Raw genomic sequence first — 12,059 nt, forward strand, 5'->3', positions numbered from 1 at the left:
CTAAGGAACACGTAGTCGGCTATGCTAACACCAAAACATTAAAAAGTTAAAACTATTAAACTTCACGGTATTTCGTTTACTACAAAATAACTTTACCTATACTTAGGCTCAACACGTGCCTTAACAACACGTGGTGGTTATGCTATTGAATTGTAACTTATATGACACGTTTCTGGTTTAACATAGCAGCGCCATCTATTGATTACTTACTTAATCCAGCCAACAAATATCGTCTACTGTTAAAATCGTTTGGAGTTAACAGATATTTGTGAACGTCAAATAATAGACAAATAATTTGCAATAAAATAATATTACGACTATAAATTAAGATGTAAGCTATCCTATCTTTCATGTTGCATCAAACTGCAAATTTCATTAAAATCGGTTAAGTAGTTTAAGAATCCATCGCGGACAAACAACGTGACACGTAATTTATATATGTACCTATATTAAGAAATAATTGAAAAAAGAGTGTTGATTTTACATCTGCATAATATTCAGATACTAACAATCATGATTTTCAATATTATTTTCAACTGAAACATCAACTTGCACATTTAAAACATCCGCTCGGGAATCGCCTGAAAAGAGAATAACATATAAAGTATGTATGGAGATTGAGCATATGATCTATGAGTTGTAAGAATTGGGGACAAAATTTATTTGAAAATATTCAAGTACTTTCATGATAGTTCTCACTATTTTGTACAATCGACTGTAATTCTGGCCGACAAAAATTGGTAGCTGTTTCATCCTCATATTCTTCCATTGTTTCACTTTTTATGTCAACATCTCTGTTGAATTTCTGGTCCTCCGGGTCTATATCTTCCTTAATGCCATAATTAATGATATAATCTTCATAGCAATTTACATTAGGTTCAGTTTTTATGTTAACATGTTCATTGTCCTCAGATTCTGATAAATCTTCAGTAGACATATCTTCACACTCCTATAAAAAAAATGAAAATATTATATTAATGATAAATGATAATACAGAATAAATAAAATGCATTAAATCAAAAAATGTAACTTTTTCTACTTCCATCTATAAATTGCCAGTTCTTCTACGGTTTTTAGCAAAAAGTGGTAGTTTAAATACGGACGGTCAAAGCCGTGAGTTTTTCCACGGCTAAGTACTTTAGTCACGGGCTTTAGTCTCAAGACGAAGCTTGCGCCTCCGTATTTGCCTACGGAACAGCACAAGACCATATGAAATGCCATGTGTCGGCGCGGCACGACATTTATAACCTTACATTTCCCAGTAGTGTGCGAGCGAATTTCGAAGATTTAAAATACAAAAGTTCAGATACAAAAACTAAACGTGGAAATAGAGTGGAAGTAGAAAAAATAGCGTAAGCACCACGTGGATAAACGTCGTTAAACGCCCAATCGATTTCGAAAGCAAAGCCCCTGTTTAACCACTTGATACTTAATATACTTTACTCTATGATTAAACTAATTTTTCAATTTTAATTACCTTTTTTATACAACTGTTACGTGAAACACGATCTGTTTCAGTATATCTTGAGTCACATGGATTTAAAGTACCATGCTGATAATCTATTAAAATAGACAAAATTAATTTATGATAGGGGAATTTAAAAAAGTGTGTGTGTGATTTTGCATGTGTAAAAATATTCATATACTCACAATCATTATTTTCAATAGTATTTCCAACTGATACATTTACTTGCACATTTAATACATCCCCTTTAGAATCACCTGAAAAGAAAAAAATACAAGATTATACACATAATGTATGGATTAAAATTAGGGACAAAATTTGTTAGAAATTATTCAAGTACCTCTTTCTACTTCTTCCTTTTTACTCTGCCGGTACTCATGACACTTTTCGAGAAATTTGAAATGATCGTATACATTATGTGCCAGATCATTTATATTACGATAAAACTTCGTCATACATCTTTAAAATTTTCTATGGATATTTCTTTTTACGTATTGATCAACCACATCGTCATGGATTTTGTTTTTAAGGCAGATCATGTACAATTCCGCAAATGCGTAAATCCCTTATGCTGTAGATTCAAATTCCTACTTGGGTTTTTCGTAGCCCAATTAAATTATCCAGTACACAAACAAGTAAATCAGACTATTTGTTCTTGGGGTTGATACGAGAAAATTTTCAGTAGTTTGAATTTCATAGAAAAAGAACAAGGTAGCCTACCTAATGATTTGCTTTTCAAACAAGGACAACTCGGAGGGGATCATAAGCTAGGAGAATTATTTTTTAGTTAACAATAATGCCAAAAATCTCTCATTGAACTCTAGATCGTAAAAAGATTTACAGGTTATGTAAAAATAGTATTATTTACTCACAGTGCAATCAAATAGTGTAAATACCATCACATAGTTGAATAAGGATGTTGACTGTATTTAAATAAAAACATAATTTCTACACAAAATGATTGTTTCTATGGTAGAATTACTCAAAATCACAATATTTTGCCTTATTTGTACAAAATTTATTCAATATTATAAATATAAAATATCACTAAATCACTCTCAAGTCACATGACAATGAACACCAATCGTGGTCACAGACACACTTGTTGATTGTGAAAATAATGATACATCACTATCTGACTGTTCTTCTTTAGTACTGAAACAGCCATGTTTCTAACTGTTATTTGAGTCTGTGTGCTTTTACTTCTGAATTTATGAAACATGGATACTTGTATTGATTTGTCTGTTGTTATTGACTTACACTTTGCTAGTTGAAGTACATCTGTTTTGTCTTTTTCAGCAAATAAATAAAATACTGTATTTAGAATCAACTAGTAATAACTGTATAGTTACATACCTGAGCTTGGACCTGGTTGAACCTCAGCATTGGAAATACTTTGTGCAGAGCGTGCTTGTTCTATTTCCCTTTCACAATCAGCTATTGCTTCCAATCTTTGTCTTTTAACTACTAATGGTCGTGTTCTTTCATTCCCTGCTCGTCTTCTCCGATCAGGTTGACACTCAAATTTTGTTGGCATACAACCCGCTCTCATTCGGACCTGAGATACCGAGCCCATCACTCGATATTCAGTATAGTTTTCCATATCATTTGGCAACTAAAATAAAACAGTACAAAACATAGTTAGCTAAAAAAACATATAAAATAAACAATTAGTTATCAGAACGTACATCGAAAAAATGCATTTTGGATTGTGGAGCTACGAGAGCTGCATCCCTGCGGGCAAGCTGAAGCCACTTTTTCCTTCCATTCCCTGAACGTGGAACGTGAATAAATATTTTTTCTGGTGTCCTGATCGTAGTACTTGCACACTGAGGCACCGCACAACATTTATAAAACTTAGAATTCATAGTATAGTTAATAGAGACCGACCAAAATTTCGGTTTCGGCCAAGAATTTTAGTTTCGGCTTCAGTTTCGGTTTCGACCAAAAATTGGCCGAAACTCACTGTACGTGAATTTTCATGCGCAATTCAGCTAACTTCGCGGCTAATGGCGGTCGTTATTTGCCATCTGAGTTCGCACATAGAGACTTAAATTAATATTATATTAAGTATCAAGTGACTAAACGGGGACTTTATTCACGAGATTGATTTTGTATCAAAAAACGTGGAAAAACCGGCCCTTTGTAGGTAGAAGTAGAAAAATATGTTTATGTAAGTTACAGTTTCGGTTTCGGCCGAAACTGAGGGCAGGGTCGAAATTTCGGTTTCGGCTAAAAACTAGTTTCGGTCAGACTCTAATAGTTAAACACTTCATTTCACCATAACAGTAACCATTGTTTGGTAACGTGTGACGCCACAGCGATCACGTGACATAGTATTAGCGTTTTGGAGCGAAATTTGAAACGGAATTTTAAAAACATGGTTTTTAGGCTTTAATCGTATTTAAAAAAATACTAAAAATATTTGCATTTGTAATATTAACATCCCTATTACATTTATTTAATAAGAGATATAAAATATCCAAAAAAAATTTTGTCATTTTTGAAAATTTGGCTTTTTTTCAATTAAATAGAGAAAATAGAAAATACGGCCCACTCTGGGTTTATTAACTGATTCAGAATGTCATTTGGAGACATACTCTGATAATAAAATTCGATATAATTTAAGTAAATTGAGTGAAGAAAATATTGTCAAAAATTGCAATTAAAAACGTAATTTTGACTAAATTTTGTTAAAAAAAAAATTATATCTTTTGATATAAGCTCAATAACATTCAAATTTTCAGGACTTAAGACTTAAGATTAAGGATATAACAGTTCGTTAGTTAGAGGCTGTCAGCTAAGCCCAATTTAAGTTTAGACCTACATATCTATTTTTTTCTCAAAAGTATTATGTCTACTGAGAAGAATACCGTTTGGTGTCTTATTATTTAAGTTATATAGAAACTGAGATATAAGTTTTATTTCAAAAGTACCCACCTGAACTACTCAATGTAGCCTCTTTAAATTCCTCCTGTTTTATAGTACCAATTTTCTCATCCAAACCATTTTCCGATTTTTTACTCAATGTCTTTCTTTGTTTTTTGAGAATTGATTGATATGTAGCATCAGATGTATATTTTCTTTTTATATCTGATTGACACTCAAACTTTGTAGGCAAACATCCTGCCTTCATGCGAACCTTTGGCACTGAACCCATCAAATGATATTGCATATAATTCACCATATCATTTGGCAACTGAAATTTGAATGTTGATAATACCCAACACAGCCATAGAGCCACAGCACAATAACACGCCTAACCTAAAATGGCACATAATCTTATATAATTAAACAAAAATAAACTTACATCGAAATGATCTTCACAGAAGTAAAGGTGGGTCGTAGCCATTATCACAAATGAGTCCCGCTTCGCAAGTTCAAGCCATTTGTCCCGAATTGATTTCTTTTGCGGAACGAACACGAATAATTTATTGGGAGTCTTTTTTGATGTATTACCACAGTGAGGGACCCCACACCACTTATACACCTTCGAATTCATTTTTAAGGACATAAAATAACAGAATTATTCATTAATGGTTTACTGCTTCTGTTACTCAATTACGGTGTTTCGTCGCGAGTTGTTTCTTCGCGGCACATATTCGCCCGGAGTCGATTCGCCGCAAGAATAACTAAATTTTCTAGGCGGAAATAAATACATTTATAAGAATATTAAGTCCAATGTCGAATGTTCTGCATTCAATGCATTTGTGGATTTAATTTGAACCTACATAAATCAGTGACATATTTTTAGGAATATAGATATTTCCGCATCAAATTTACTTGGAAATTTGAATTATTTTTGAGGTGGTAATGTGTCACAGCGAAATGACTCTTGACGAAACGTCTCTCGGCGAAACGACGTATGCCTTACTCAAACATGACGTCAGGAGCAGTCAACCCAACACTGACGATACATAATTTGAAAGAAGGTCGTTTTAGCTAACACTAGTGCATACTTTTGAAGTCATTATCTCCATAAAATATTTTCGTAAAAATTTCAATATTTGTGGAGAAGTCCGATTTCATTCCGAGTCGTATTTTCAATTAGGGATTTGACGGAGGTGGGTTTATTGCAACTGGTCTCAGAGTTTTTAAATTAAAATAAAGAGGGTGAATATTAATAATTGCCAAAGTAAACGAAACTTCTGTCTAAGTAGCTCTGAACATCAGGTTTGACAAACATTTGCATCGATTTGCAATGGTTTTAATAAAGTATCGTTTAACTACGATAAATTGTGAGGGTACTGCTTTTACTTTGGCAATTATTAAATAAAAATATATCTTCTTCGTTGAACGTTGAATTCGTGTAATCCACTATTCTATTTGCAGTTTATTTCCAGTATACTTGTTTCGATTTGAGGGCATCGTCAGTAACTTTACGTACGTATGGTCGAAATAAACTATAATTCAATTCACGTATAACTTTTAAATAAAAACAATAAAATCTATACCGAAAAGTGGAATAAAACAAAAAAAAAGTTGCTACAACGATTAGACTCTTGACCTTCTATTATCTGAAAAGCTCTTGTTTTTTCATCGTTAGGTTTTTGTTTCTGTTTGGTCACTTGATCGTCACTGTCACTCATATTTCGATTTCATAATACAGTGGAATCCCAGTAATCCGGACCCGGTTTAATACGGCACCTCTTATAATCTGACATGGTCATATGCCATGTTTGTACTTTAGGATTTGTAATTTGTCGGATTACAAGGTTCTCTTTTGGAAAAAATTCCGGACTGTATGGCGTCTTAGGCAGTTCTCTATAATCCGACAAATTCGCTCATCCGACACTGCCCTGCAAAGTGATTGTCGGATTAGCGGATTCGATTGGATTATATTTGAAAATTTGGTTCTAACGTATTGTATGGAATTTCGTCATGCGCAGATGCTCCGCAAGCACGATCGTACTACATTGATAAATCAGAAAAAATAAAGCACATTGCACAATAAAAGGCAATTTAAAGAGTTACTGACAACATAAAGCACATAGGGGTGTTGTTCGCGCAGTATATATACGCCTGTTCGAAACAGAGGCCGTCGATATTCGCTATGCTTCTTTCGACATTTAATTTAAAGATGTCTGAACCAGAGGTGCAATATCATACGGAAGTTCTGACTTCAAAATTTTGTTATATGTAACCCAGCCGACATGTATCAGACGAGAACCCTAAAAACACTCTTTAAAATAAATACACAATATACTAATAAACAAAGTAAGCAAATTGAACGCAATTCCGTCACAAGTGATCGTAGTTAAGCGTAATTGCTTATTATTAATATTCAGCCTCTCGTAAAACTATTGTTATTTAAATATAGATACATACATAAAATACTTTAATTGTACCACAACATAAAAAATGAACTTGTTCAAGTTAAAGTCTTATTTTATAATCAATCTTAAATTTACAAATTATCGAATCTTTAAGAATATATTATAACGTTAAAATTCAATTTTAATTAAAAACATTAAGTGTTTAAGCCAAATACGCGTTATTTTTGAACTCGACATTCTCCTTGATGGAATTGTCAACATCACTCCATGAATCATACAGAGTTTTTCCTGGAGTGTGTTGAAATTTAGCGCACGATTTTCGTGTGCTGCGTCGCACTGGTGTGCCAGTAAATTGTTTCTTCGATTTTTCAGCTTCCTTCGTGTTATCTTTCCTATGTACATATTAATTAAGAAATTAATAATCATTAAAAAAACGCAGAGCGAATAAATAATCTTACTTATTTAATGAACGTTCTTTAATGGCAAACTGAATGATTGTCGATTTAAATATGTTCCTGACTTCTTCCTCTTTTGCTTTTCGTCTTTTCTCTGTTTCAACTGGATTTTTCGCTTCAATATTTAGCAGGCTAAACTTTTCTAATAAGTGACCCAGAGATTCATCAATATGATCCACCTGAAAAGTTTAACATTGTTAATATCTACTATATTAAAATATTTTTTATGGGTGCTAAAAATTAAAGTACACTTACATTTGCTCCATTAATAATTGAATTCTTGTAGCATTCCACTGCTGATGCAATGTTTCCTCTTCTCTGCTCAATTGCAGCTCTGCATTCCCAATACTGCGGTTTTTCTTCCATATTTTTACTCTTTTGCTTAATGAAATCTAGCCAAGCTTCACACTGTTCTGGAGAATAGCCAGTTACAATTAAATTGTGTAAATCTTCAACTGCTCCAGTTACAAGATTTTCAGCAAAAGCTTTCTGATCATCAGCTGCAGAACCTGCAGAGACAGGAATCTTCAGATCATCATAACTCCCACTCCTTGGGCTAACTTCAGGGATGTTTTCCTTCTCTTCATTTCTTTCATCACCTCTTAATTGTTGCATTCCAAAACATTTTAAATGTTGATAATTGCTCAATGATTTACCGCGTTGCTTTAACCATTCCTTTAATGGATGCTGAAGTGTGTTCAAAGGTGACTCTTGCACATTCTTGCGCACTTTATTAGCCATGCACATTGGAGTGCTGGTACTTCTATAACTTAAAAACTTGCTGAATGTATGTAGGCCTGATTTAGATGTGTTACTATTTAAACTTTGGAATGACAATGACTTATTCAGAGTCTCATTTGCAGATCCAAAACATTTTGTAATAGGTTTATTAGTATTAGCAAAGTATTCAGACGATAGTGAGCGGCGTAACTGCGTTTTTTTCGGTGCTGTAGATAACGGCATCTTAAAGTTTTCATTCATATTGCTAGGCCTTGGCCCTGCTTCCCATTATCTTCACTTGCAGATTTGATCAGTGGTTTATTCTTTACAGGCAGGTTTGGTTTCGGCCTCATATTTGTTGCCTTTTTTACATTTGCTTTTGTCATTGGAATAACTTCCTTCTTCTGAGGTGGTAGGCCAAGAGAATTATTAGATGAACTAGCTTTAGTGCTAGTTTGAATCCACTTTTTAAACTCAATGTCGTCAAGGGTTATGCGGCCCGGATACGTAACAGCTAGTGGTAAATTAACGTCTTTATCAGCAACCTTGATTTGATTCTCACGGACAAGAAGAGGATTTGCTTTGGCCATTCGGTATATCGAAGTCTTTGTCTGCCGAATCACCGGTCGCTTAATCTTTTTCGTTGGTTTATCCATGTTGTAATAAATTATAATAGCAGTTAGATTGTAAACTGAAGCTGAATTAATAAACGAAGTTCTCTTATCTTGTGTATCACTTCTACAAATCTACTTTATACAGTTGACTGGCAGTTATCAAACCCCAAAAGCAAACCGTCACATTAGAGTGACCAAACCGTTAAGCTTCACCTTATTTAAAATGACAATCGCACTTACTGCACATGCGCGCAATGTTGTAACAAGTGCAAAAGGAGTCTATGGACGTTACATATGTAACTAATATACCAAATCACCATATTGCCAATGTGCAATCTGATAAATTTGGTAATCTAATTACTATTAAATTTATTTATTGAAAATAAAGCCATATAACTGAAAAAGTTGATGGAAAGTTTGCTTTGAGCTGTGTGTTGCCTACGATAAACATTTTACAAATCAGTAGTGTTGCAAAGCTATAGAAGTTTTAAAAAACAGCTGATACTTTCGTTGGCTTTAAAAGTAATGAATAAGAGCAATGAAATTATTGAGGCAATGGGGGGCAAAAGAAAGGATATTCTAAATGCTATGTCATTGTAAGTACTCTTTGATTGATTAATTATTTGTAAGTTTACAATAGTTAACAAACATTTTGATTTATGTTTAGAGTTCACCCAGCAGTTGGAGATCTATTACTTAGTAAATCTATACAAGATTATATGCTTTCATGTAGTAAATTGGGGCAACTTAATAATGAAATTGCAACTAAACTGAAGACCTATGAGGTGGAAAACAATAGTTTTCAATGGAAATGCAATATAAACAATATTGATCTACCTGATAACTTGCAGGAGTTTAATAATGCAGAATCACATAAACAGATTTTGAGTACCTTGTTCAAACAAGGAAATAAATCAGATTATCAAAAAACATTAAAAAGGATAAACATTGATTACAAACAAAGTAAAGATCAAATGGAAATTGATCAAAGTGAAGATCAGTCCCCACAAGCTGGTATATCCCAAAATATAACAAATCCTCTGGATGTATTCAAAACTGCTGGTGATGTTCTGGACATGGAAGAAATGAAAAAATTGGGCAATATGTACAATGTTATGTCAAGAAAAAAAGTTGTTGTACAGAGGCACAAATCTAATAAATTTATTCCTCCGTTACTATCAAATGAAAGGTGAGTATATAAAACTACAATAACTTAAATAACATTCAAGTATAACATTATTTCAACAGTGAGAATTCAACAAGAAATCTAGAAGAACCTGAAGATGAAAGACTGAAGAACATTGATCCAAAGATAATTGAGTTGATTAGATCAGAAATTATGGATGCAGGAAGCACTGTGGAATGGAATGATATTGCTGGCCTTCAATTTGCAAAAACATCAATTAAGGAGGCTGTGGTATGGCCCATGTTGAGACCCGACATATTCACGGGTCTCAGAAGACCACCCAAAGGAATATTACTCTTTGGACCCCCTGGCACTGGCAAAACCCTAATTGGCAAATGTGTTGCCTCACAGAGCAAATCTACTTTTTTTAGCATTAGTGCATCCAGTCTTACTTCAAAATGGGTTGGCGAGGGTGAGAAAATGGTGCGAGCATTATTTACGATTGCGCGTTGTCACCAACCCGCTGTGATTTTCATTGACGAGATTGACTCGCTTCTATCTCAGAGAAGCGAATCAGAACACGAGTGTTCTAGGAGAATAAAAACAGAATTTTTGGTGCAGTTGGACGGTGCTAGAACTGAGAGTGAAGAAAGATTGCTTATTATTGGTGCGACGAATCGGCCACAGGAGTTGGACGAAGCTGCTCGGAGACGATTTGTAAAACGATTGTACATTCCTCTGCCAGAAAATGAAGGACGACTGCAACTAGTCAAGAAATTAATGGAGAAGGAAAAGAACTGTTTGAGTGATGAGGATTACATAGAACTTGCTAAATTGTCAGATGGTTACTCAGGAGCTGATATTAAGACTTTGTGTTCAGATGCGTGTTTAGGGCCAATCAGAACAATGGACTTTTCGCAAATTGAAAATCTTCAATTGTCAGAGGTAATATTTAATTTAAAATATGCAATACAATTAAAACATATTGTTTTTTTTTTTAGGTTCGGCCTGTTTCAATGTTTGATTTTACCAATGCTCTGGCTAGGGTGCGATCTAGTGTTTCACCGTCTGATCTAGAACAATATTTGAAATGGGATAAAACTTATGGTTCGGCTTCTGGTTTTTAAATGTGTGAATATTTCGCGCGCAGAATCTCGCATTTGTCCTAACCTCTCATGTATACCTCACATTTTGGGTCGCCTATCGTTTATCTTGTTGCTGGATAAACAAGTTTGCTTAATTAACACATAAGGTCAAACTTTATGGTTTTACTTAATGCGAATCATAACTTCCGTATTATATAACACTTTTATAAGATTATTATACAGCAAACTCTAATAAGACTGTTTTATTACTGTCTTAGCACTGTACACCAGTTGTTTCTAATATTTAAAAAAGATCCATTTGAAATGAATGGAAAATATTTAGTGATTGGTATAACAGGGGTAACTTGTGGAGGAAAAACAAGTCTTAGTAAAAAACTCATTAATCTAATAAACCAGCATGCCCAATATTCCAAATTTAAAATAAATGTGAAAGTGATTTCCCAAGATGACTATTTTCTTGATGTTGAAGACAAGAGGCATGTATGGGTTGAAGAAATTCAACATATACACTTTGATATCATAACCAGTATAGACATGGATCAGATGTATAAAGATATATTAACAATAATTGCAAATCAACCACATTATGCAGAGCATAAATCTGCACAAGAAAATGGCTCCCAAGACAAAAACCAAGAATTAATATTATTCCTTCAAGGTTTACAAAGGGATGTAAACATTTTAATCATAGAAGGATTTTCAATCTATGAACATGCAGAAGTTTATGAACTATGTGACCTGAAGTATTTTTTTACCTTGGACTATGAGGAATGTAAACGTCGGCGGCTGCTTCGTGTCTACGAACCTCCGGATTGCCCTGGGTATTTCGAACTTTGCGTTTGGCCGGAATATCTGAAATACTTGCAGTTAGTTCAAGTTAAATCGGAGGAAAATAAAGCAAGGGGTGTTACATTCTTTGAATCAAACAGTGTGGATAGAAGTGTTCAAGTCTTCAAAGATATTTTTCAACAATTAAAAAACTAATATTGCAGGAATAAATTATTATTGTACAATATTTTTAATCTTTGGCTATTCAATAAAAACAATAATTCAGGACATTTTCTAGTGTCAACGCAAAATTATTTATTTAATGTGTTGCCGATTTATAATTTAATTTAAGCATCGCATAATGATTTTATCAAACAGATCGCATAATTTTTGCGATGACCTAGGAGTTGGGCACTGGTGTTTCGTAGGAATGCAAAAGGTGTGTCGCAAATTAAAATCAAATCCTCATTTGGTAGGCCACTATATTCGATGCATTTTACGGCCCATATCTTTCTATCATTTCTATGCA

The 12,059-nt window shown here is 33.8% G+C and overlaps 4 protein-coding genes across 13 annotated transcripts; 2 read left to right on the forward strand and 2 right to left on the reverse strand.

Annotated features, from left to right (window-relative positions):
* Positions 1-631: 631 nt before the first annotated feature.
* On the reverse strand, positions 632-5,451 carry LOC135802459 (uncharacterized). Of its 9 annotated transcripts, XM_065316060.1 has the most exons (9): positions 5,197-5,337; positions 5,011-5,106; positions 4,776-4,955; positions 4,406-4,724; positions 3,154-3,236; positions 2,822-3,080; positions 1,651-1,722; positions 1,478-1,560; positions 632-949 (listed from the first exon to the last, which is right to left on the reverse strand). In XM_065316060.1, exons 3-9 carry the CDS (start codon positions 4,815-4,817, stop codon positions 674-676), a joined length of 1,134 nt encoding a protein of 377 aa, XP_065172132.1. In that variant the 5' UTR covers positions 4,818-4,955; positions 5,011-5,106; positions 5,197-5,337; the 3' UTR covers positions 632-673. The 9 variants fall into 9 exon arrangements, with proteins under 9 accessions (XP_065172132.1, XP_065172130.1, XP_065172133.1 ...); XM_065316058.1 differs by lacking the exons at positions 5,011-5,106; positions 5,197-5,337 and adding an exon at positions 5,425-5,451; XM_065316061.1 differs by lacking the exons at positions 5,011-5,106; positions 5,197-5,337 and adding an exon at positions 5,340-5,356.
* Positions 5,452-6,827: 1,376 nt separating this feature from the next.
* On the reverse strand, positions 6,828-8,748 carry LOC135802469 (uncharacterized). The gene is given in 4 exon segments (XM_065316072.1): positions 6,828-7,133; positions 7,200-7,375; positions 7,452-8,183; positions 8,186-8,748. Coding segments are annotated over 4 exon segments (1,485 nt in total). The 5' UTR covers positions 8,573-8,748; the 3' UTR covers positions 6,828-6,943.
* Positions 8,749-8,843: 95 nt separating this feature from the next.
* On the forward strand, positions 8,844-10,997 carry LOC135802457 (fidgetin-like protein 1). Of its 2 annotated transcripts, XM_065316053.1 has the most exons (5): positions 8,844-9,126; positions 9,198-9,315; positions 9,382-9,719; positions 9,779-10,601; positions 10,658-10,997. In XM_065316053.1, exons 1-5 carry the CDS (start codon positions 9,056-9,058, stop codon positions 10,781-10,783), a joined length of 1,476 nt encoding a protein of 491 aa, XP_065172125.1. In that variant the 5' UTR covers positions 8,844-9,055; the 3' UTR covers positions 10,784-10,997. The 2 variants fall into 2 exon arrangements, with proteins under 2 accessions (XP_065172125.1, XP_065172124.1); XM_065316052.1 differs by having other exon boundaries at positions 9,198-9,719.
* Positions 10,998-11,065: 68 nt separating this feature from the next.
* LOC135802463 (nicotinamide riboside kinase 1) lies at positions 11,066-11,818 on the forward strand. The gene has a single exon (XM_065316068.1). The coding sequence runs from the start codon at positions 11,066-11,068 to the stop codon at positions 11,744-11,746; it is 681 nt and encodes a 226-aa protein (XP_065172140.1). The 3' UTR covers positions 11,747-11,818.
* The last annotated feature ends 241 nt before the right edge of the window (positions 11,819-12,059 follow it).

This window comes from Atheta coriaria, unplaced genomic scaffold, assembly GCF_025399875.1.
Source record: "Atheta coriaria isolate IRGN ID8LTWV9N9 unplaced genomic scaffold, Caltech_Dcor_3.1 hic_scaffold_25_pilon, whole genome shotgun sequence".
Taxonomy (NCBI): Eukaryota; Metazoa; Arthropoda; class Insecta; order Coleoptera; family Staphylinidae; genus Dalotia; species Dalotia coriaria.